Source organism: Octopus sinensis, linkage group LG24, assembly GCF_006345805.1.
Source record: "Octopus sinensis linkage group LG24, ASM634580v1, whole genome shotgun sequence".
NCBI lineage: Eukaryota > Metazoa > Mollusca > Cephalopoda > Octopoda > Octopodidae > Octopus > Octopus sinensis.
This window is the reverse complement of record NC_043020.1, coordinates 27,474,507-27,500,017: the sequence shown is the minus strand read 5'-3', so window position 1 is coordinate 27,500,017 and position 25,511 is coordinate 27,474,507. Positions and strand designations below refer to the sequence as shown.

The following is a 25,511-nucleotide window of genomic DNA, read 5'->3' as shown; positions in this document are numbered from 1 at the left end:
CACCATATCAAGCTCATGTATTCCACTTGCATTATCTGGCCATTCACACCATCCAGCCATATCTGGCTTCTCACACCTACCTACAATGTCATTCAAAAAATAGTCACAATATAACATGATTAATTCAAAATAGGGAATATTTCCCTGTGACCAGACATGTTTTTGCACAAGACTGACAATGAACAACCTCGCTTATATGACAGTGATGCTCATTTACAATCATCATATAATCTCCAGACAAAAGCCACTCACCACCTTGTGTGTATGTGTATTGAGTTTTATTTTTTCTTTCTTGTTTCAATCATAAGACTCTCTTCATCCTGAGGCACCAGTTTAAAGGATTTTAATCGTACGAATCGACCCCCCCCCCCCTCTGTTTTTTAAGCCTGGTACTTATTCTATAATGTCCCTTTTGCTAGGATTTTAAGCTATAGATATAAACACACCAACATCAGTTAATAAAGCGGTAGTGGGACACACACACAATGGGCTTCTTTCAGTTTCCATCTATGAAATTCACTCACAAGGCTTTGGTTAGCCCCAGTCCATTGTAGAAGACACTTGCCCAAGGTGCCATGCAATGAGACTGAACCTGGAACTATGTGGTTGGGAAGCAAACTCCTTACCACACACTGCTAGCCATGCATGATGACAATGATGGAGGTGGGCTTCTTTCAGTTTCCATCTACCAAATCCACTCGCAAGTTTTAGTCGATCCAGAGCTATTGTAAAAGATGCTTACTCAAGGTGCCACACAGAGGGATTGAACCCATGTTTGAAAAATAAATTGGATTGTCATGGATGGAACACCATTGAGTTAAAGCTGACAACAGTTAATATTTTTAGAATGATATTGTAGGATTGGTGTGAGAGGCCAGATCTGGCCAGCTGGAGTATAAAATGGATTGAACATTTTGGCCAGATATGGCTGGTTTAAATGCTAAAGGGCCAGTTGGGCAATACTGGCAACGGCCACATTAAATTTTTCATTTCATTTGTCTTTCTTTCTCTCTTTCAGAGTTGAAGTCCTCAGATTGTGTAATAAAAGAGAGACCAGCATCACCTGTATCAGCTCCTCCATCCTCTACAGCTACTTCAGTTGACCCAACAGCAAAAGAAGTGGAAGAACCTGTTGACAAAATGAAAGGTAACATAAAAGGCTCTCTCTCTCGTTTTAAAACAGTGATTTTCAACTAGGGTCCATATAAGAATCTCACAATATAATAACAATGAGCATAGGGATTTTATATATTTGTATATCTATATATGTTGGTCCGGAATCAGGCCAGATGCGGAGGAGGAGAGAAAATGGTGATTCAGTGAAGGAAAAGTAGTGAGAGTAATGGCTCTGACTAAGAGGGAATGAGAGAAAGGAAGGGGTGGAAAAAACAAACAGCGTTTCAACTCTGTGGATGTATGTGTGTGCTTGTACAAGGGAAATATGTGAATGTTTGTATGTGTGATTATTATGGACCTTATTTTTTACGTTATTTATATATAAAATACTACAATTAGCCGTCATTATTGACGGCACGTGGTCAGTTAGCGTGTTCTTATAATCTATGTGCAATAAAGTGCTTATACTTCTGCAGTACCCAAAATATTAAAATCTTTTATGCAGTTTCTAATAATATCTAACCCTTTGACATTCAAACAGGCCATGTCTGGCCAAAATATTCTACCTGTTTTATGTTGAAACTGGCCAGGCTTGTTAATCGCACGGCCTGGACCAGTTTCCTTATCAAAATTCTTCACTCTCACTTTTCTTTCTAATTGATCCCCAAACTCTTGTCTTTCACAGAACCTACTCCGCCAAAAGAGGAACCCAAGACGGAACCTGTTGAAAGCAGTGAACCACCCAAAATTAAGGAACTGGCCGAGGAGCTCATTAAACCAGTGACATTACAAGAGAATACAACTGGTATGTGTGTGTGTGTGTGTGTGTGCACCTTGTTTCAGTCATTGAACTGCCGCCATGCTGGAGTACTTCCTTGAAGGGTTTTAGGGTGGAATAAATCAACCCAGTAATTTTTTTTTTAAAAGTCTGGGACTTATTCTATTGTTTTCTTTCGCTAAATCTCTAAGTTATGGGGACATAAACAAAACAACACCAGTTGTCTATCGACGATGCATGCGCACTCACTCATACACAATGAGCTTCCATACAGTTTCCATCTATCAAATTCACTCACAAGGTACTGGTTGGCCCAGAGCTATAGTAGAAGATACCTAACGTACTGTGCAATGGGATTGAACCTGGAACTACTTTATTGCAAAATAAGCTTCTTAACCTCACAGCCACGCCTGTACCTGTATATATCAATCATCATCATCATCATTGCTTAATGTCTTTTCTCCAGGCTGGCATGGATTGGATGGTTTAACAGGATCCGATGATCTGCAGGACTGCATTGATCTTCAGTGGTAGCCTTGGTTGGATGTCCTTGATGACACCAATCACTACATAGGGTGTACTGGCTGCTTTTTCCAGCAGGGCACTGACACTAGTGAAGTCGGCGAGTAATATCTAAGAAAAGAAAAGCAGGCATGGCCTTGTGGTAAGATGTTTGCTTACCAAGCACATGGTTTTGAGTTCAGTCTCACTGCATGGCACCTTGTGTATTGGGGTATTCATTGAAGACGTTGCAGCCAGATATATGTATATATATATCATCATCATCGTTTAGCGTCCGCTTTCCATGCTAGCATGGGTTGGACGGTCCAACTGGGGTCTGGGAAACCAGAAGGCTGCACCAGGCCCAGTCTGATCTGGCAATGTTTCTACAGCTGGATGCCCTTCCTAACGCCAACCACTCAATGAGTGTAGTGGGTGCTTTTTACGTGCCACCGGCACAGGTGCCAGACGAGGCTGGCAAACGGCCACAATTGGATGGTGCTTTTTACATGCCACCGGCACGGAGGCCAGGTGAGGCTGGCAACGGCCACGATCGGATGGTGCTTTTTACATGCCATCAGCATGGAGGCCAGTCGGGGCAACGATGGCAACGGCCACGATCGGATGGTGCTTTTTACGTACCACCGGCACAGAGGCCAGGTGAAGCTGGCAACGGCCACAATTGGATGGTGCTTTTTACATGCCATCAGCACGGAGGCCAGGTGAGGCTGGCAACGGCCACAATCGGATGGTGCTTTTTACATGCCATATATGTATGGTTGTGTGTGTGTGTACATGTGTATGTGTGTCTGTAAATATATATGTATGTATGTATATAAGCTGTATACGTATGTATGTGTATTTTTTTTTATTGAAGAAGATAAAGAGAAGAAGAAAGAACTAATAGCAGCAGCAGAAGAGACAGCAACAACAGCAGCAGCAATAGCTGTGGTGGCAGCAGCAGCAGCCACAGCAGCAGCCACAGCAGCACCGAAACCGAAGGAGAAGAAACCAAACTTGTTCCCCAACAGGCGGCGCCAGAAGCTCATTGTTGCCGGTGCGTTCCTTGCGAAACGGGACGCCAGCCGGAAGTCTCCACCGAGTCCAGCAAAGAAACTAACGGCCAGGGCCAAACCTTCGATAATGAAAGCCGAACCCAGCGACAAGGTTAGTCGTTACTACGATGTCGTTAATGCGTTTCATCATCGTTAAACGTCCGTTTTCCGCGCTAGCATGGGTTGGACGGTTCGACCGGGGTCTGGGAAGCCAGGGGCTGCACCAGGCTCCAGTTTGATCTGGCAGTGTTTCTACGGCTGGATGCCCTTCCTAACACCAACCACTCCGCGAGTGTAGTGGGTGCTTTTTACGTGCCACCTGCACAGGTGCCAGAGGGGGGCGTCTGGCATCGGCCACGATCGGTTGGTGCTTTTAACATGCCACCGGCACGGAAGCCAGCCATGGCAGCGCTGGCATCGGCCACGTTCGGATGGTGCTTTTTATGTGCCACCGGCACAGAAGCCAGTCGAGGTGTTTCATCATCGTTTAACGTCCACTTTCCATGCTGGCATGGGTTGGACGATTTTGACTGAGGACTGGCGAACCAGATGGCTGCACCAGGCCCCAATCTTGATCTGGAAGAGTTTCTACAGCTGGATGCCCTTCCTAACTTTTTACGTGCCACCGGCATGACTGCTAGTCAGGCCATGCTTGGATGATGCTTTTTATGTGCCACCAGCACGGAAGCCAGTCAGGTGGCACGGGAGCCAGTCAGATAACTGTTAATATTTTTAGAATGACATTGTAGGATTGGTCTGAGAGGCCAGATCTGGCCAGTTGGAATATAAAATGGACTGAACATTTTGGCCAGATATTGCTGGTTTAAATGCTAAAGGGCCAGTCAGGCGATACTGGCAACGGCCACATTAAATTTAATAATTATATCGACCCTTACATGGGTGCAGTCATGCTAGGTCCACCAACAAATTACACTTTTAACCCTACATAATGAACCCAAATTTACAAATATCCCTTGGGGAGAAGTACTATTACTGTAGTATCCAAATACAGACCCATACAATCTAGAGCGAGGAAAGGGGCACGTGGTGTGTGTGGGGTTGATAGCAAAGGTGTGTGGCTTAATGGTTCGTGTATTTGGCCTATGATCATAAGGTGGGGAGTTCAATTTTTGGCAGGAGATTATGTCCTTGAGCAAGATACTTCATTTCACTTTGCTCCAGTCCATTCAGCTGGCAAAAAATGAGTTGTACTGGTAATTCAAAGGGGGCTAGCCTTATTACACTCTCTGTACCCTGCTGAATCTCCCTGAGAACTACGTTAAGGGTAGGCATGTTTATGTATTCATATAGTGCATTTGGGGTACATGGTGTGTATGGAATTGGTAGGAAAGGTGTGTGTGTGTGCCTCAGTGGTAAGGGTATTTGGCTCTTGATTGCAAGTTCAAATTCTGGCAGAGCATTCTGTTCTTGAGCAAGACACTTTATTCTTTTTTATTTTTCATTACAATCTTTAATTTTTGATAAAAATTTTCAAAATGTTTGTTTAAATAAACCTATTTCAAGAAAGTATCAAGCCGGCTGCATGCAGCCCATGGGCCTCAGGTTGACCAGCTCTGACCTAAGGTTATAATTGAAGACTCTTACCCAAGGGATCATGCAGTAGGCCTGAACCCAAAACTATGTGGTTGGGAAGCAAACTTCTTGAACACACAACCATTTTTGAAAAAAATATTTTCTTAATTTTAAGCAGGTGAGATTGATAGGTGATTTATGATCTAATGAATATTTGTTAAATATTTTTTTCTGTTAGATTGAAAAAGATGAAAAAGTTGCAGAGAAGAAGGTGACCTCTGAGAAGAAAATGGAGAAGAAACTCATTCCTGAAAAAAGGGCCACCATTGATAAGAAACCAGCTTTCCGTGAGATGAAGGTCCATGAAGACAAACGGTCTTTTGGAGAGAAGAAACTCGATAAAAGGTTATCTGGTGAACGAAAATCCTTGCAGACTCCTGTTGCCCAGTCTGCGAAGTTGGTCAAAGAACTGAAGACAGAAGTGGCCAGCGAGACGACCCAAGTAAAAACGGAGCGTCCGATGAGTGAGATGAAGGAATTGGAGAAGGCTCTCACCATTGGCTTTCTTCCGAACTCACGACCGGGTATGGCACCCCTCTCGAGTGCCGTTACGCCATCCACAGCCTATGTCAATATGCTGACGTCAACCACGAATGTCTTCGGAGGTCCAGTGGTGTCTCCTACTTCAACGAAGCCTGCCTTAGGGAGAAAAGTACGGGCTCGTCCAGGTAGGTTCCGCAGAGGTGATTGTCAACGCTTTTTCGCTCTTTCTCTTTGTCTTTATACACCCTCACATATATACACGCTGCACTGGTGTTGGTGCCTCGTAAAAGGCACCCAGTATACTTTGTAAAGTGGTTGGCACTAGGAAGGGCATCCAGCCGTAGAAACCATGCCAAATGGGACTGGAGTCTGGTGCAGCTCCTGTCAAAACCATCCAACCCATGCCAGCATCATCATCATCATCGTTTAAGGTCCATTCTCCGTGCTAGCATGGGTTAGATGGTTCGACTGGGGATCTGGGAAGCCAGAAGGCTGCACCAGGCTCCAGTCTGATCTGGCAGTGTTTCTACTGCTGGATGCCCTTCCTAACGCCAACCACTCCGGGAGTGTAGTGGGTGCTTTTTACGTGCCACCTGCACAGTATCAGGCGAGGCTGGCAACGGCCACGATCGGATTGGTGCATTTTACATGCCACTGGCACGGAAGCCAGTCAAGGCGGCGCTGGCATCGGCCACGAATCGGATGGTGCTCTTTACGTGCCACCGGCACAGGGATCACAATTGCAGTTTCCATTGATTTTGATGTCGGTGTACTTGACTCAATGGATCTCCTCAAGCATAGGGGCGAAATGGTGTTTCTTCACTTGCCACCTGCACAGGAGTCAGTCCAGCGGTCCTGGCAACTGCCGGGTGCCAGTCATAGGATTGGTTCAAAATGATGACATGTTCACATTGTGTGTGTGTGTGTGTGTGTGTGTGTGTGAAATTTGATAGACAGAAACTGAAAAAAAGAAAGAAGCCCATCATAATTGTATGTGTGTGCATGTTCATATCTCCTTGCCTTGACATCTTGGAATAGTTGTAAATGAATGTCCCTGTTATACAAGCTGTGTCCATTTCCAATCTTCTGTGAAAACATATCTGGCCACTGGGAAATATTACTCGTATGAGCTTCAAAGTCCCAGGTTTTGGGATCGATTCCAGTCTGTTTCAGGCTTTGCTTCGGCTGGTCCTTGTATTGGCGGAGGGGACGGCCAAAGAGTCTTCTTCCAGTGGAAAGTTCACCGTATAAAATTTGACATGGCAGCCTGGTTTCTCTCCTTGCTACGTGGCCCACCCATCTCAGTCGACGTTTCAAGACGGTAGCCTTGATGCTGCTGTTTGAATTCCAGTTTTACTCTGGCGGTTCCTTGATGTTTAAAAAATCCTATTCCGCAGTGGCATTTTATCGTCGTCATCATCATCATTATCGTTTAATATCCGCTTTCCATGCTAGCATGGGTTGGACGGTTCAACTGGGGTCTGGGAAGCCAGAAGGCTGCACCAGGCCCAGTCTGATCTGGCAGTGTTTCTACGGCTGGATGCCCTTCCTAATGCCAACCACTCCATGAGTGTAGTGGATGCTTTTTACGTGCCACCAGCACAGGTGCCAGACGAGTCTGGCAAACGGCGCCACAATCGGATGGTGCTTTTTATGTGCCACCGGCATGGCATGTCCGATAATTTATTTGGCTTCTTCTTGACCACTTGTTCCCCTCTGTCCATGTTTATGCCTCTGATGGTTAACGAGGCTGATTCTTGCATGGAAGCATCTGTTGCAAAGTTCACAAGGTTCTTGCAGCCCTCCATATTCTTTCTTGTCGCTAAAATGATGATAATGCCGATGAGTTCAGATTCCACCGACGCTGATTTTGCTTTTCATCCTTTCAGGGTCCACTAAGTACCAGTTGAGTACTGGGGGTAGAGGTAATTGACTGTGCCCCTCCCCAGGTTTTGTGCCTGTAGTAAAAAGTGGTTATTATTATTATTATTGAGTGAGAGAGCAGTTCATGCCATCAAAGTGACACTGGGGTAAAATATACGAAGCCCAATATACCCATCATGACTACCTGTCTGATAAGGGTACACCAGGCACATGCATCACAACCATACGTGCGCGACATGGTGATCTCATGTCAAGATAAACAGCACATGACCTTGCAGGTGGGGCCCAGTTAGAATTTTCTTCAGGTTGAGTTACCCATCCCGCTCAAAAGGTCCCTGAATAAGGGTTGTTTAAGGATGTTGAAAGAACCACCCATGTTTCCAGAGGTGAATTATTCAAACCCCAAAGAATCCCTCTCAACACATGGTTATTATTATTATTATTATTCATAGAAAGGCGGTTAACTGGCCAAATCATTAGCATGCCAGGCAAAATGATGATAATGCTGATCTATAATTTGTTTCTCATTTGTCTCTCTCCGTCTCATCATCCTCCATCTCTTTGCCTCTTTTGGTGTCTGTCTGTCTGTCTATCTTTCTCTAAATAATTCTTCCTCTTCTTTGTTATCCCTTTTTCCCCCCATCTCCGCTCTGTCTCCCTTACTACTCGTGATATATATGTTGTTAATTTCTACAGGTCCCCATCGGGCCTCAAGAAAACGAGGTTTGTCGAAATCTCCTGACACTTCTGACTTTGTGGTGAAGAAAGAACCCCTGTCACCTGGAGATGAAGGTCTCCCCCGCAAAAGGATTAAACTCGGCGGGAAAGGTAAGCACTTACATTTACAACTACTTCGATAACCTACAAGGTGAGGGTTCTTCCGCAGTGTCGGCAAATCTGCTAGAAATAGCAGCCAAATGTTAAGCAGTAGTCCAGGCACACGGCTTAATGGTTAGGGTATTTATCTCATGTTCATATAGTCATGGGTTCGATTCTCGGCAGCGCATTGTGTCCTTGAGCAAGTCTTTTTATTTCTCGTTGCTTCCATCCACCCAGCTGTCAAAAATGGGTTGGACATATATTCCAAAGGAATATATGTTCAGCGGTATTTTACCTCCCTTGACGTTCTGAATTCGAATTCTGCCAAAGTTGACTTTGCCTTTCATCCTTTCAGGGTCATTAAATTAAGTACCAGTGAAACACTGGGGTCAACATAATCAACTACAAAATTCCAGGCCTTGTGCCTTCAGTAGAAAGGATTATTATTATTATTCACTTATGCACGACAGATTAAACTTGAAGTAAAATTCCTAACATTGGGCTACAACAAATAACCTTAAATACCAAGAACCCTCCTAATTATCCTAGCTCTCCCTAATACCCTAATAACATCATTTTCTGAAGCTGTACTTAACCTGGTGTTATACCTATTTCTTTATTACCCACAAGGGGCTAAACACAGAGGGGACAAACAAGGACAGCCAAACGGATTAAGTCGATTACATTGACCCCAGTGCGTAACTGGTACTTAATTTATCGACTCTGAAAGGATGAAAGGCAAAGTCGACCTCAGCGGAATTGGAACTCAGAACGTAACGGCAGACGAAATACGGCTACACATTTCGCCCGGGGTGCTAACGGTTCTGCCAGCTCGCCGCCTTATTAAACTGGTATTATACCTATTTCCTCTATCCATCTGTTCAAATCTTTTATTATTATTATTATTATTGTTGTTGTTGTTACAGTTGCAAGCCAGGAGTTTACTATCCAGTATGATCACAATCCTTACAAATGCATGTTCGAGAACTGCAACAAGAGTTTCCGTAAAGACCACCGCCTTCAGTACCACATCAAGTACTACCACATGGAGGACAGCAAAGCCATGGTGAGCTCACCCGTAACGGTGCCGTCGTCGAAGCGTCAGAAGACTTCAAGTATTTGTAAGTTCCTTCTTAATCAAGGAAAAAGGGCAAATGGGAATAACATGTTTCTCTCTCTCTCTTTCCGATCTGGACCCTTTTTTTCATTAGTGACCCCTTCTGTATCATAACAGCTTTTGATACTCCACACTGGAATGGCGTGTCCCTTCCTTCTTCTCTCCGCCCCTCTCTGTTTTCTTTATATAAACACGAAGCCTCTCGTATTTCCGGCATACAAGTCAACCTAGTATTTAGTGTAAGCACGTAGAGTCAACCTTTTAAACCTTGTTGCTATTTTCCCAAAGCTTATTGCATTTCGCATGGAATTTTCGGTCCTTCCAAATTGTCTTCGTGTATAAGTTGACCTACCTTTTTTCTGCGGCTGTAAATTCTAGTTTGGAAAGTTTGACTTGTGTGCCAGAAAATAGGGTAAATATATGTACTTTTTTCCCCCCTCTGTGTATGTGGAGTGATGGTGGCTGTGGTAGTGGTATGACTTGTTTAACCTTAGATCAACTGTGACCAAGCACTCCAGCTATGACCATCCCTGTGAATACGGTAACAAAACGGTTAATAAGAAATAGAGACAAGAGAAGAAATTTTGTAGAATAACAATTATGTGAATGTCCGTTCAGTGGCGCCAAGTCTCATTCTGCTGGAATGCGTGTTCCCACTTTGTAATTAAAGGTGGTAGGGATCTTTGTTGCATTGAAAAAGTTAAATAAGTAGGAGGTGGGGGTCATAAACTGGAACCATCTACATCTAATTGTGTATATCTGTGTATGTATGGGGGGAGGGTTTAAACTGGTTTTTGTTCAAAGTGAAATAAAAAAAATCTGGGTAAAATATTTGTTCATTTGCCTTCTGCTTCAGTTAAATAATTTTTGCTACCCCCTCTATCTTTCTCCTCCTCCTCATCCACCTTCTACATTAGCTCTGCTCTACCCACTACCCCTTGTTTCCTTTTACTTCTATCACCACGTCAACCCTTTCAATACCGACTTTCCTATGACTGACCCCAGTTCTATAATACGAACTCTGTTTTTAGACTGATCTAAATTAAAACTTTCCATCATAATTCGTTAATTTATGTCTCAAATGGCGGTGCCCCAGCATGGCCACAGCTCGTGGGCTGAAGCTAGATAAAATAAAATAAAATATACACAGCTTAATGACAAAATTATTTTAACCTTTGAGCATTCGGATTACTCTGCTTTTAAGCCTGGGATTAACCATGCATTATCTCCTAGCATTATCTCATTTCGATGATGTGATGTTGATTTTTAGAATGACAATGTTGGGCAGGTGTGAGAGGTTGGATCTGGCCTGTGTGATTACGAAACTGGTAGAGCATTTGGGTCAGATACGGCCGGTTTAAATGCTAAAAGGTTTTAAGTAATTTCTTCGTTATTTCCAAAATTAATTACAACAAACGCAATATGTCAACAGAAATGTGGTCACAAAAGGGTTAAGGGCATGCGATTCCTTTAGCCCACACCATTCATAGCTGTACATGCTTTTATTTCACTTCACCCTAAAACCTTAAACTATATCCAAACCCACACAGCCTGTTGGTCTGCAGCCATGCTGGGGCACTGCCTTGAAGGGTTTAGTTGAACATATTACTCCTCCTCCTTATCATCATCGTTTAATGTCCACTTTCCATGCTAGCATGGGTTGGACGGTTCAACTGGGTTCTGGGAAGCCAGAAGGCTGCACCAGGCCCAGTCTGATCTGGCAGTGTTTCTACAGCTTGATGCCCTTCCTAACGCCAACCACTCCGTGTGTGTAGTGGGTGCTTTTTACGTGCCACCTGCACGGGTGTCAGATAAGGCTGGCAAACAGCCCCACGATCGGATGGAGCCTTTTACGTGCCACTGGCATGGGGGCCAGACGAGGCTGGCAAACAGCCCCACGATCGGATGGAGCCTTTTACGTGCCACTGGCACGGGGGCCAGGCGTCGCTGGCAAACGGCCACGATCGGATGGAGCCTTTTACGTGCCACCGGCATGGGGGCCAGACGAGGCTGGCAAACAGCCCCACGATCGGATGGAGCCTTTTACGTGCCACCGGCATGGGGGCCAGACGAGGCTGGCAAACAGCCCCACGATCGGATGGAGCCTTTTACGTGCCACTGGCACGGGGGCCAGACGAGGCTGGCAAACAGCCCCACGATCGGATGGAGCCTTTTACGTGCCACTGGCACGGGGGCCAGACGAGGCTGGCAAACAGCCCCACGATCGGATGGAGCCTTTTACGTGCCACCAGCATGGGGGCCAGACGAGGCTGGCAAACAGCCCCACGATCGGATGGAGCCTTTTACGTGCCACCGGCACGGGGGCCAGACGAGGCTGGCAAACAGCCCCACGATCGGATGGAGCCTTTTACGTGCCACTGGCATGGGGGCCAGGCGTGGCTGGCAAACGGCCACGATCGGATGGTGCTTTTCACGTTCCACCGGCACGGGGGCCAGGCGAGGCTGGCAACGTCCACAATCGGATGGTGCATTTTACGTTCCACCAGCACGGAGGCCAGTAAGCCTGACACTTAATTTATCATTCTCATTTGTCAAACCACGAGGTTACAGGGACATAAACCAATACCATTGTGGAACAGTGGTGGGAGGAGAGACTGAGAAACGTGTGTGTGTGTGTGTGTGAGCTTAGTCTGGTGGTTCCAGACGGTCATTAAGCTCCCCTTCTCTCTCTCCTTTTTCTCTTTTCTTCACTTCAACTGTTTCTCCATTGTTACCATTCCTGCTGACCCTTCTTGTAAATGCATTTTTTTGGTGTTTTCAAATGTCTCCATCAGTTCTGTTTTATATTTCTTCTCTCCTTTCTCTTTCTCTCTCTCTTTTTTCTTTCTCTTCCGAATTTTGCCACCTTTTAGGTTCCACCAGTTCTGACCACTCTCAAAAGACCAAGTGTGACGCCGTGCCTCCGAAGCGGAGGTATACTTCTCAGTTAGCCCTGCGTCACACCCTGAATGGTTTCCCGACCCTGGATAGTCCAAGTTCTTGTCTGTTACAGGATGACATCAAAAACTTCGATCTTTTAGATGGTAAATCATGACACCTCAGTTCAGAACCCCATTTTTAATGTTCCCCTTGTCCCCTAATTTTTATTATTTATCTCCTGTGAAACCCATATCCTGCTATTGTTGGTGTGGACTTTGTTACATTTTGCTTTTCAGTTGTTTTCTCCTTATGTGCAAAATTTAATTTTTTTTTCCCCCATTCATGTTTGACCTTTTGCCTTAGCAAAGCATTTTCATAAGTTTATCCTGAATGTCCATGCTTCTTTTCAGACTTTGAGTTAGCCTTTGTTCCTATACATCCTGAGCAATATAAAGCTATCCTTTGTTAAGTCCCAAGTTGAAAAAAATTGGGAATGTCTATCAGATATGATGCATGGACGCTTGGGAAAGATGTCTGATATACATATCCAATTCTGCCTGTCCTTTGTATCACTTGACACAAAGGGCAGGCAGAATGAGGTATGTGTATCATATGTGATGTATGAACATCAAGGAAATATGTCTTGTACACCACATGTGATACACAAGGCAGGCAAAGGGTTAAAATTTTGTTTTCATTCAACTGAATTAGCCATTTCAAAGAATATCTTTGTCTTGTAAATCCCTGACCTTCTTGAGTTTGCTTTCAATATCTTAATTAACAAGGTGGTGAGCTGGAAGAATCGTTAATTAACCAGGAGACAAAATGCTTAGTGGCATGTGGCATTTTGTGTGTCTTTACATTGTGGGTTCAAATTCTGCCGTCGACTTTACCTTTCATCCTTTCAGAGTCAGTGAAAACAAAATACCAGTCGGGAACTGAGGTCAGTGTAATCGACTCAACCCACTTCCCCCCTGAAATTGCTGGCCTTGTGCCAAAATCTGAAATGAATATTTTAATTAATTAGGCAGCCAGCTGGCAGAATCGTTAGCACCTTGAACAAGATGTTTAGCGGCATTCCATATGTTCTGGGTTCAGGGTTGGCTTTAACTTTCATCCTTTCGGGATTGATAAAATTAGTCCCAGCTGAGCACGGGGGGAGGGTCGATGTAATCAACTTAAACCCTCCCTCAAACTTGCTGGCCTTGTGCCAAAATTTGAAACCGATTCTTTAATTAAGAAGTATTTTTTTTCTCTTATTTAACTGTTTACATTGATTTTAGTTAACATCCTAAGTTCCCTTCAGTTGTCTCCCTTTGTGTGGTTTTTGTTTAAAAGTTTGTGCTTTGAAGCTCATTTTAATTTTTATTACAGAAATGTTTGTCAGTGTTGTTATAGTCTTGCTTTAAGCATTTGCATGGAGCATGCTCCCTTCAGCAGGAAGCAAACTGATGGGTGAGATGGTGTAGGTGGAGGTTTGTTCAGCATGAGGAATGGCAGCGGGGGGACTGTAAACTCCTTCAGCTTTTCTCTTACTTGTTTCAGTCATTAGACTGTGGCCATACTGGGGCACCACCTAGAACAATTTTAGTTAAACATCTCGACTCATTCTTTTAAGCCTGATACTTATTCTGTCAGTCTCGTTTGCTGAACTGTTAGTATAGCCCCGGAGCACTCAGTCACTAACCCATCCCTACCACATCTTGCTGACCATTGTTGGGTTTAATTAGTCAGAATTTTGATTGTTGTTGGGGTGAAGTAGTTCCAGAGCAACTGTGATCCAGTAGGCCTACGTGTATCTCGGATTACATTGTTTTAAGTTGGTAGCTTGTGAGTTGAGGGAAGTTTAAGGTACGTATTTCTAGCATGTTTTATGGTCACATGTAGGCAAATTGACATTTTTTTTTTATTTGTGCTTGTTTCTCCCTCCTTTCTTTGTTTTTTTTTTATTTTTTGTTACCTCACCCCCACCCCATCCTCTTTTTTTTAAGGCTGTTGCTTTCTTGTAATGTCAAGCTTTGAAAATTCTTAATCTCCTCTCCGTTTCTTTGTCTCTCTCTCTCTCCCCCCCTCTCTCTGTCTGTCTGTCTGTGTGTGTGTGTGTCTTTCTCTCCACCTTTGTCTCTCTCTCTCCCCACCTTTGTGTGTGTATGTGTGTCTCCACTTTTGTGTGTGTGTGTATCTCTCCACCTATGTATCTCTCTCTCTCTTCCTCTGTCTTTCTCTTAGTGTGTGTGTCTATCTCCCCATCTATGTGTCTCTCGCTCTCTCTCCTCTTCTCCATCTGTCTGTCTCTCTCTCTCATCCTTGGTCTTTATTATTTCAGCTGCAAGTGAAATGGTGCCACCACCCATCACCGTCAAAGAAAGGAAACATGACAAGAGAAGAAGAAGTAAAAGTAAGTTTAGAGAGGAATTGGTTCATTCTGCAATGAGAAATGGAAAGGAATTTCTTTGAGAAACTGTTTGTGTGTGGACTTGTGAATATACATGATTAGGACACGTGATGTGGTGGCTTAATCCCCTACCAATTCTGATCCAATCATGACCAATCGGTCCCATTAGTCACATTTTATATATCTAGAATTGTTTCATACTTATGATAGTGATAGCGTTTATTATATGAGTGACAGTGTTTGCCATGCGAGTGGCTGCACTCATTGTGCGAGTGGTGACAGTGTTTGTTATATGAGTGACAGTGTTTGCTATATGAGTGACAGTGTTTGCTATATGAGTGACAGTGTTTGCTATATGAGTGACAGTGTTTGCTATATGAGTGACTGTTTGCTATATGAGTGACAGTGTTTGCTATATGAGTGACGATGTTTGCTACATGAGTGATGTTTGCTACCTGCCTGATAATGATTGCTACATGAGTGATAGTGTTTGCTACGAGCTATATGGGTGGTAGTGTTTTCTTACGATACTGCTAATGATGGTAGAGTTGTAGACACTGATGCTAATTGACATCGTTTGCAGATATCGAACGACCTCCTGTACTGGAACCTGTGGCTGAAGACTTTACAGAGTTTGAGGAAGAAGATACAAGCAGCGAAGTCATCCATTGTGTTTGTAACCAGGTTGAAGAGAAGGGCCTTATGATTCAGGTAAACCATTTCTGTATTACAATAATGTTACACGGAAGAGACAGGTTTCATTATTGCATTTGCTTCGTTACGTTGGTGCAGGCCCACTGTACCCATCATGACTACCCTTCTGATAAGGGTACACCAGGCACATGCATCGCATTTATCTGTACATGACATGATGATCTCATATCAAGATAAACAGCAAATGACCTTGCAGGTGGGACCCAGTTAGAATTTTCTTCAGATTGAGTAGCCCATCCCACTCAAAAGGTCCTTGAGTAAGGGTTAAGCATGTTGAACGAAACACCCATGTTTCCAGAGGTGAATTATTCAAACCCCAAAGAATCCCTCTCAACACATGGCTATGATGCTCCCCCACTACTTCTTCTCGTGATCAGAGATGCACATATTGTCAGCCACTAAAGGACATGCTCAATTGGTTACGGTCAAACAACTGACAAGCAAATCTGTGGTATTGAGCAGAATATTTGCTGTAGCCCATCTTTTATACCAAGACAAAACAATGTACATGGTAATACTTCCAATCAGTTAAGATCAGAAGACATGAGAACAACTGCCTGGTACAGCATCAGGGCATTTATTATTATTATTATTGTTGTTGTCGTCATCGTCAGCTCGCTGGGCAAAATGCTTATCAACATTTCGTCCATTTTTATGTTTTGAGTTCAAATTCCACTGAGGTCAACTTAACTTTACATCGTTTTGGGGATTGATGAAGTACCAGTTGCACATTGGGGGACAATATAATCGACTAGCCCCTTCCCCCTCAAAATTTCAGGCCTTGTGCCTATAACAGAAAGGATTATTATTATTATTATTGATTCAAGGCAGCAAACTGGCAGAATCGTTAGCACGCCAAGCAAAATGTTTAACAACATTTTATCTGTCTTTACGTTCTGAGTTCTAATTCTGCCCAGGTTGACTTCGTCTTTCATCCTTTCAGGGTCGTTAAAAATAAGAGCCAGTTAGACACTGGGGTCAATATAATCAACTTACCCCCGCCCCCTGAAATTGCTGGCCTTGTGCCAAAAAATTGAAAGCGTTGTTGTTATCCCTTATTGTTTGTATTTTTTTGCAGTGTGAAGTATGTATGTGCTGGCAGCATGCCTTCTGTATGAACCTTGATGAAGCAACTCTTCCCAAGAAGTACATCTGCTCCATCTGTCAGAACCCAAGAGGTAAGAAACAAAAAAAAAACAGTTGTGGACATAAATGAAGTTTTTAAGTTTGTCTCGGTTTGTTGTGTGCCAAGGGGCGACGCGAGTTTTAACGGTTCAAGGAAATCAACTGGGGACTTGAACAATAGAATAACAGCATTATAGAATTAATCCTCGTCCGTCCTTAACCTCTGATTAAATACCACCGGGGCATATAGTCTTTATAAACATATTATAGCCATTCTAGGTGAGCTGGCAGAAACGTTAGCACGCCGGGCGAAATGTGTAGCCGTATTTTGTCTGCCATTACGCTGTGAGTTCAAATTCCACCGAGGTCGACTTTGCCTTTCATCCTTTCGGGGTTGATAAATTAAGTACCAGTTACGCTCTGGGGTCGATGTTATTGACTTAATACCTATGTCTGTCCTTGTTTGTCCACTCTATGTTTAGCCCCTTGTGGGCAATAAAGAAATATATTTAGCTCTTTTTAGTTTAAGGGCCACAGGCCCAATTAGTCCTCCACAGGAGCTAGCTTAAAAATCTGCAGCTTTTAAGCTAGTTAAAAATAAAAGAAACCAACAGCTTTGTGGGACGTCGTTAGTAATAAGTCTTAAAGACATGTGACTACAAAGATGCAACATAATTGCTTGTCTGTTTTTAGTTTATAATCAGATCTTTTCGGTTTGAACGGCAGTTTTTTTTCTAGCAGTATCATATGAAATTGAAATTATGACCCTAGTATCTATCTATTGCATTTCAATCTGTTTTAGGGTTAGAGTTAGTGGTGGGGGGAAGGGTATCTTTTTTTTCTTCAGAAATGTAAATAAACCCAATCTGTTTCTTAAACGAGGGACATATTCATACGGCACAGAATGTTTTTTTTTTACCTCAATAGACGTCATTGATTGGTTGAAATTACAAACTATAGAATTTTCTCAATAAAGCCAAGAGAAAAAGATGTTTTATAGACACATTCTACCAGTATACGAAGTTTAAAATTTTTTAGTTACCTGGAAATTATGTTAAAAACTGCCGTTCAAACCGAAAAGATCCTTATAATCTTCTCTTTCCATGCATGGTATTCATTACTGCTTTAATGGGGATCTGGTAGAGATTATGTTTTGGCTATTCTGCATATACCAGGAACATGGCATTGTAAGGTTAAGATAAATGGAACAGAAACCTGATGATGCTGTTAACATATTCTTGTGTTTTGTTATGTATTTACTTTTCTTTTTTTTATTACTTTCTGCCCGGCAGGTCTTCGTCCTAGTGCCAAATACATCTATGACCAAGACTGGCTGAAGCTTGGCCAGTTGCCTGGCTTCAGTTTCGTTGAAGCAGACCATGATGAAAGCGGAAAGATCAACAGGATCCTTGCTACGAACAGTCTTGTCGGTGACTTACACAATATCATAGCTGTACTTTACGGGATCAAACGCCAGGTCAAATTGTCCCTGTGAGTTCTTCATTATTGTCTTTTTATTTTTTTACCTTTTCTGTTTGAGTCATTTGACTGTGGCCGTGCTGGAGCACTGCCATGAAATACCTATTTCTTTACTACCCACAAGGGGCTAAACACAGAAGGGACAGACAAACGGATTAAGTCAATTATATCTACCCCCGTGCGTAACTGGTACTTTATTTATCGACCCCCGAAAGGATGAAAGGCAAAGTCGACCTCGGCAGAATTTGAACCCAGAACGTAAAGGCAGACGAAATACGGCTACGCATTTCGGCCGGCATGCTAACGTTTCTGCCAGCTTGAAATAACACAGGTTGTCAAGTACTCTATCACGCACACAGAGCTTCCACATAGTTTCCATTTAATCAAATTCACTCAGAACAGCACTGGGGGCCATTCACACAGCGGTTCCTCTGTAGAACCTTAGCTATGACATTACCCTTTTACTTGTTTCAGTTATTTGACTGTGGCCATGCCACGGCACTTTTATTATTATAAGATGGGGGTGGGAGGGGAAGGTAGAATCAGGAGTGCTGGACGAAATATCTTGCTGTATTGTATTACAAGCCTGTACATCCCAAGTTCAAATCCTGCTGGTGGTGGGGTCAGTTTTGCAATTTTGCCTTCCATCCTTCTTCTATTGATACAAAAATGAATCTTACTCAATCACTTGGGGTGGGGTAGTGGTGGGAATCGGTCTTTCCTATCTTGACCGTATCATCATCATAATCTAATATCCATTTTCCATGTTGGCATGGGTTGGACAGTTTGACAGAAACTAACTGACAAGCTGGAGGGCTGCACCAGGCTCCAGTTGTCATCTGTCTTGGCGTGGTTTGAACAGCCGATGCCCTTCTTAACACCAATATGTGTGACGTAATTATTATTTGTTTCCGTTTCCTTTTTCTTCCAGGTCCAGTGAAAAAGAAGGGCTAAAATTGTGGACTAAAAACTGGTCGACCCTCAACAGCAACAACACGGCTAACACCTCACACACAGAACAGGAATGTCCAGAAATAAGACCAACGCTGTCCAGCTTCAGGGTGTCCACTTTTGTCGACCCCGTATTGATTGACCCTCAGTTGCCTGCAGAGATCCTGGCTGACCAACAAGACTCTGAGGCTGATGAGTCGGGGATGGTGCAGGACACGGGTCCTACCCCTGCCAGTGGTCCTCATCCATTGACCACGAATAATTGCAGTCCAGCAGATCAGAATCACTCAGGTTGGTATTTTGTTTTTGTCTTGTCTTTTAATTTTTTCAGTTTGTTTTATTGTTTTATGTTTATGTGGCATAGTGGTTAGGGCATTGGACTTGCAATCATGAGGCTATGGTGTCAATTCTCGGGCCAGGTGGCATGAAGTGAAATAAAGCAACGCATAGCACTTTGAGCAAGGGTCTTCTTGTATATTCCTGGGTTGACCAAAGCCTTGTATACCTATGTATATAATAGGGGCAGGTAGGCGGCGAGCTGGTAGAAACGTTAGCACGCCGGGCGAAATTCGTAGCCGTATTTCGTCTGTCGTTACGTTCCGAGTTCAAATTCCGCCGAGGTCGACTTTGCCTTTCATCCTTTCGGGGTCGATAAATTAAGTACCAGTTACGCACTGGGGTCGATGTAGTCGACTTAATCCCTTTGTCTGTCCTTGTTTGTCCCCTCTGTGTTTAGCCCCTTGTGGGTAGTAAAGAAATATATATAATAGGGGCAGGTGTGATGTTTAAGAAACTTACTTAACCTGACATTGTGTGATAATCGTAAACAAGCTTCCCCTCTTCTGTGAAAACCTGTCTGGGCCTTGGAGAAATACCAGCTTGTTTAGGAACAGGGACAAGAAGGGCATCCGGATGTAGAAAATCTTTCTCAATGAGAAATCATCTGACCCATGCAAGCAAAGAAAAGTGGATGTTAAAATAACGATGATGGTAATTAACAGAAAAATTAAAAGCATGTTGTTTAACATTTGTATTTTCTTTGTTCAGGTGTGGACCAAGATCCTGGTTCTCAGTCAAAAGGCACCGGATTGTCATCATCGTCGTCATCGTCATTATCAACGTCTTCTCTATCATCCTCGTCATCACCATCCTCCTCCTCCTCCACATCGTTGCCATTGAAATCCAGTCACTTACCCAACAGCGGGAAAATATCTAGTCTTCTCAAGGACAGCCCCAATCGAACGGAAGCAGGTTCCAAAAAAGCTGGAGACACCAAGAAGGGCCAGTTTGTTTGGGAAACTGACAAAGACGAAGAGCCCAAGCCAACAGTCAACAACAACAATAACAACAACAGCAGCAGTTCTAAGGTTAGTAACACATGCTGTGCCTTCTGGTTGTTTCCCATTTGTATACCTTCACTAATAAAATATCCTGCATTATTTTCCATTAAGTAGTCCTGCATTATCTGGTAGCTTTGTGACTTAAACAACGTGATTATTTATTGTAGGACAGTGGTTCTCATCCTGAGAGGCCCATATAAGATTTTTGGCAGGCTCCACACAAAATAGTAAATAGGGGATCAATCATCATCATCGTTTAATGTCCGTTTTCTATGCTGGCATGGTGTTGGACGGTTTGACTGACGACTGGCAAACCAGGAGGCTGCACCAGAGTCCAATCTGATCTGGCAAGGTTTCTACAGCTGGATGCCCTTCCTAGCGCCAACCACTCCGAGAGTGTAGTGGGTGCTTTTTACATGCCACCGGCACAGGAGCCAGTCAGGTAGGCCTGGCATAGATCACATTTGGATAGTGCTTTTTACGTGCCACCGGCACAGGAGCCAGTTAGGGCGAGCCGGGCCCCTGGAAATATTTAGCTTTAGACGTGTGTATTGGTATGTATTACAAGAAACAGCTGGGTTTCTTTCTCTAACATCTTACCAGTGGCGTATGGTGGTGGTTGTTAGGTGTGCTGTCCCACTGCCCTTACTGTGACTAACATGGGTATTACTCAAATAAGGCATACAAATTGTATTTCTATTCAAAATCCATAGATAAAAAATGGTTGAAAACCTGTTTTAAAATGACATTGTTGGGTAGGTTGGAGGGGCCAAATCTGGTTAGTTTGAACATAAAACAGATAAAATATTTGGTCCTGACTTGGTCAGTTTCAATGTTAAAAGGTTGAAACAGGGAACTAGAAGCAGTCTTGCGCAGGTTGGTATCCAAAGGGTTGAATTTCGTCGTCTTTCTGTATTTCAGCCTCCGTCAGCGAGTGGTGAGGGTGATTCCAATTCGGAAAGTACTGAAGATCCGGGAAGAGAGAATGCAACAGAAGCTTCCAAGGCTGCCACAGTCGATCCGTTGCAGGATTACCAAACCAATCTGTTGCAATACGTCATGCAGACGCAACGGGAGATCAATCATCGACTCGATTCAATAGGAGAGCAGATCGACAGTACGTATATACAGTGTTTTATTCTTTTACTTGTTTCAGGCATTTGACTGTGGGCCATGCTGGAGCACTGCCTTTAGTCGACCAAATCGACCCCAAGGCTTATTCTTTGTAAGCCTGGTGCTTATTCTATCAGTCCCTTGTGCCAAACCGCTAAGTTATGGGGACGTAAACACACCATCATTGGTTGTCAAGTGATGGTGAGGGAATAAACACACTCAAATATATGTATATATATGATGGACTTCTTTCAGTTTCTTATTTCTTTACTGCCTGCAAGGGGCTGCACACAGTTGGGGCAAGCGGATTAAGTCGATTATATCAACCCCAGAATGTAACTGGTACTTATTTAATCGACCCCAAAAGGATGAAAGGCAAAGTCGACTTCAGCGGAATTTGAACTCAGAATGTAGCGATAGATGAACAACCGCTAAGCATTTTGTCCAGCATGCTAACAATCCTGCCAGCTTGCCGCCTTAAAAATAATAATAGTAATAATAATAATAAGTTTCAAATTTTTGCTACAAGGGCATCTTGGGGGAGATTGACCCCAGTGTTCAACTGGAACTTATTTTATCAACCCCCAAAAGGGTGAAAAGCAAAGTCAATCTTGGCAGAATTTGAACTCAGACCAATAGCGATGGGCCCAAATGCCACTAAGCATTTCGTCCAGCATGCTAGTGATTCTGCCAGTGGTTTCAAATTTTGGCACAAGGTCTGTGATTTCATGGGAGGGGCTGAGATGATTACATCGACCCTAATGCTTGCCGTCTTAATCTTTATATATAAAAATGAAGTTGTGTGTGTGTCTGTCTACTCCGATTTAGATTCCTAATTACTCCCACATTTTGCGGTGCAGTTTAACCAAAAGCGGGTATCTTATAGTCGTGATTTATATCGAGCCCTTCTGGGTATTAGCGCGCGTCTACGATGAGTCTGATTTAAAAAAAAAATTTACCATCACTTTTCCGCATTTTTAATGATTTTTGCTCGGTTTATATAAGGGAAGTAACTCTCTAAAAATGCTTATATATTTATTTCCCTTACAAACCCGAGCAACGCCGGGCAATACTGCTAGTAATAATAATATTTCTTTTTCCATTTTCAGGACTGGAAGACAAGGAGAAGATTACGACACCACTCTCCTCCGACCTGCCCTTGTTGCGGAAATCTCTGCGTAGTATGATGAATGATTTGAGTAAAGTACGGAAGATGGCTGCTTATCAGTGAATTCCATCCCAGGAACTTGGATCACTCTCTTTCTTTCTCTCTCTCTTGAAGAAGAATCTGGTGTCGGTTTTTTTTTTACTATTTTTTTGTTTTGGGGGAGTTTTTCAAAAAGAAAACAAATAACCCCAGCAAAAGCAAAAAGAAAAAAAAAGAAACAAAATCAGGGGGAGGTGGTGGTGGTGGTGGTGGTGGTGGCCAACATGCAGGAGTTCAGGCATGGAACCACCACATTACCATTAGTCATGAATGGTATCACTCACTCACGCATGCACACACAAGTTCAGATGCACACACACACTCACTCACTCACACACAGACAACATATGCCCTGATATACGTACGTATGTGCAAAGGGCTGGTGCTCTCATTCCGAAGCGGTGCTTATGTCTTCCAAACAAACACCCGGGAGCCACTGGCCAAAACGATGGAAACAAGCCTCAGAAAATTGGCAGTGGACGATGGTATCGATGGGGGTAACTATTTTGGAAGAAGATGTTGGGGGTTCCTTTTTGATGTGAAAAAGGATTGCTAAACTTTTATTTATTTATTATTTTCTTTCTTTTTGTTTATTTAACAGGAATGGCTGTTATTTCAAAACAATACTGTACATTATTATTATCATTGCGTTTGTAAAAATATCTTATTTGTTATCATTCAATTATTTTTCTGCCGAGGTCGACTTTGCCTTTCTTCCTTTCATGGTCGATAAATTAAGTACCAGTGAAACACTGGGGGTCGATGTAATCGACTAGCCCCCTCCCTCAAAATTCCAGGCCTTGTGCTTTGAGTAGAAAGGCAGGGAGCTGGCAGAATTGTTAGAACGACGGGCAAAATGCCGCTACGTTCTGAGTTCAAACCCTACTGGGATTGACTTAGCTTTTCATCCTTTAGGGTTGGACTAAACAAGTACCAGTTACACACTGGGGTCAATGCAATCGACTTAATCCCTTCCCCCAAATTTGAGGCCTTGTGCTTCCAGTAGAAAGAATTATTATTATTATTATTATTATTATTAAGGTAGGAAGCTCGCAGAATTGTTTGCATGTCAGGCAAAATGCTAAGCAGTATTTTGTCTGGTTTTACGTTCCGAGTTCAAATCCTGCTTGGGTCAACCTTACCTTTCATCCTGAAGGTAAAGAGTCAATAAAATAAGTACCAGTCAAGTACTGGGGTTGTTGTGACCAACTTAACCTCCTCCCCCTACCCCCAAAATTGCTGGCCTTGTGCCAAAATTTGGGACTATTATTATTATTATATTTATCATCATTATTATTATCATTGTGGCAGCAAGTTGGCGGAATTGTTAGCGTGCTGGATGAAATGCTTAGAGACATTTCATCTTTGTGTTCTGAGTTCAAATTCCACCAAGGTCAACTTAACCTTTTATCCTTCCATGGTCAGTTTAATTGACTAGACTGCCTTTCCATTAAATTCTTGGTCCTGTGCCTTTCTTACAAAGTCATCATCATCATCATTATGGGGGTATTTGAATTGGTAGATTTTTTAGAGTAGTAGATATTTTTTTTTTTTTTTTTTTTTTCGTTTTGCTGTTTACATTCTGAGTTCAAGTCCTGCTAAGGGCCAACTTGGCCTTTCATCCCTCCAGGGACAATAAAATAAAGTACCAAGTTATGTACTGACGGAAACAATTCAATTGACCTTTCCCCCCCCCACCTTTCTCCCTCCCCGCCACCAAACTTCCACCCTTCTACCTATGTTGGAAAGATCACCATCATCGTCATCATCATCATCATCGTTTTTACATCTGCTTTTCATGCTAGCATGGGTTGGATGGGTAATCCTGGTCTGAGTCATTTCTTATTGGGAGCCATTTCTCCCATGGATTTGTGCTTGTTTGCACCATTTGGCTTGGTTTCTACGGCTGGATGCCCTTCCTATTGCCTACACTGGAGAAGTTGGGTAGCCCTCAGCAAGACCTGACTGTAGGGACTTCACTGCCCTATGCTTTTTTTCTGTTCATTTGCCAACTACTTTACAGAATGTACTGGAGGATTTCCTTGTGACATCAACACCAGAGAGGCTGAATTGTCCTTGGTGATACAGGGCTTAGGGACCTCACAACTTTATGCTTTCTCTGTTCATTTGCCAACTACTTTACAGAATGTACTAGAGGCTTGTCCTTGGGGATACAGGGCTAAGGGACCTCACAACCTTATGCTTTCTCTGCTCATTTGCCAACCACTTCTCAGTATGTACAACGTGCACTTTTTGTGACACCAACACCAGGGGGTGGGGGTTGTCGTGGTTGCCAGTCTTTCTAGAGGGGACATGATTTGGCAGCTTTCTGTTATGGCACTAACACAGGCAGTGGAGGAAGGTGTCTTGTACGCAGGAAATCTAGAGGGAGTACTAGGTAGTTTAAGACGGGTGGACGTAAATGAGAGTGGAGGAGGGAACGTGAGAGAGAGAAATGACAGCAGCATGGCTAGGAATGGATGAAAAGAGCTTGAGTGTAGGTATACCGCATGCAACCACAAGTCATGAGACCATTTTTGATAATCATCATCCTCATCATTGTTTAATGTCTGTCATCCATGCATGCATGTGTAGGACGGTCGACGAGAACCAGCCAGGTAGAAAACTGCCCTGGGCTACTGTGTCTGCTTTGTAGGATATAACTCTTACCTCAGGTAGACGGTCCTTTTGGGTGGAGCAGATTCTTTTTAACCCTTTTGTTACTGTATTTATTTTGAGATGCTAGTGTTAGGAACATAAATTGTGACTAAGGTTTGGTGGGAGATTTTTATTCAAAACCTATGAAAACAAGACCTTTGTACTCAGAGACGGGGCTGCTTTCAGCCGGGTCGGTAACAAAAGGGTTAAGCGAACCTGTCTGTGTTTATTATATTCTTTGCTGTTAATTTGAAGGCAGATGGCTCAGTGGTTAGGGCATCAGGCTCTTGGTTGAGTCTGTTT

General features: G+C 43.3%; 1 protein-coding gene across 8 annotated transcripts in view; it reads left to right on the top strand.

Moving 5' to 3' along the window:
- The window catches only part of LOC115223952 (PHD finger protein 20), a 60,019-nt gene extending 36,715 nt beyond the window's left edge, over nucleotides 1-23,304 (top strand). For 5 of the 8 annotated variants that reach the window (XM_036512897.1, XM_029794698.2, XM_036512899.1 and 2 more), the window contains 15 exons: nucleotides 1,019-1,147; nucleotides 1,802-1,921; nucleotides 3,273-3,562; nucleotides 5,222-5,726; nucleotides 8,107-8,238; nucleotides 9,156-9,350; nucleotides 12,220-12,390; nucleotides 14,553-14,624; nucleotides 15,205-15,332; nucleotides 16,414-16,513; nucleotides 17,753-17,951; nucleotides 18,871-19,181; nucleotides 19,938-20,257; nucleotides 21,152-21,347; nucleotides 22,453-23,304. In XM_036512897.1, coding sequence (XP_036368790.1) covers nucleotides 1,019-1,147; nucleotides 1,802-1,921; nucleotides 3,273-3,562; nucleotides 5,222-5,726; nucleotides 8,107-8,238; nucleotides 9,156-9,350; nucleotides 12,220-12,390; nucleotides 14,553-14,624; nucleotides 15,205-15,332; nucleotides 16,414-16,513; nucleotides 17,753-17,951; nucleotides 18,871-19,181; nucleotides 19,938-20,257; nucleotides 21,152-21,347; nucleotides 22,453-22,574 — 2,990 coding nt within the window. In that variant the 3' untranslated portion in view covers nucleotides 22,575-23,304. The remainder of the gene's footprint in view (nucleotides 1-1,018; nucleotides 1,148-1,801; nucleotides 1,922-3,272; nucleotides 3,563-5,221; nucleotides 5,727-8,106; nucleotides 8,239-9,155; nucleotides 9,351-12,219; nucleotides 12,391-14,552; nucleotides 14,625-15,204; nucleotides 15,333-16,413; nucleotides 16,514-17,752; nucleotides 17,952-18,870; nucleotides 19,182-19,937; nucleotides 20,258-21,151; nucleotides 21,348-22,452) is intronic. The other 3 variants (XM_029794699.2, XM_036512898.1, XM_029794700.2) reach the window with 3 other exon arrangements.
- The last annotated feature ends 2,207 nt before the right edge of the window (nucleotides 23,305-25,511 follow it).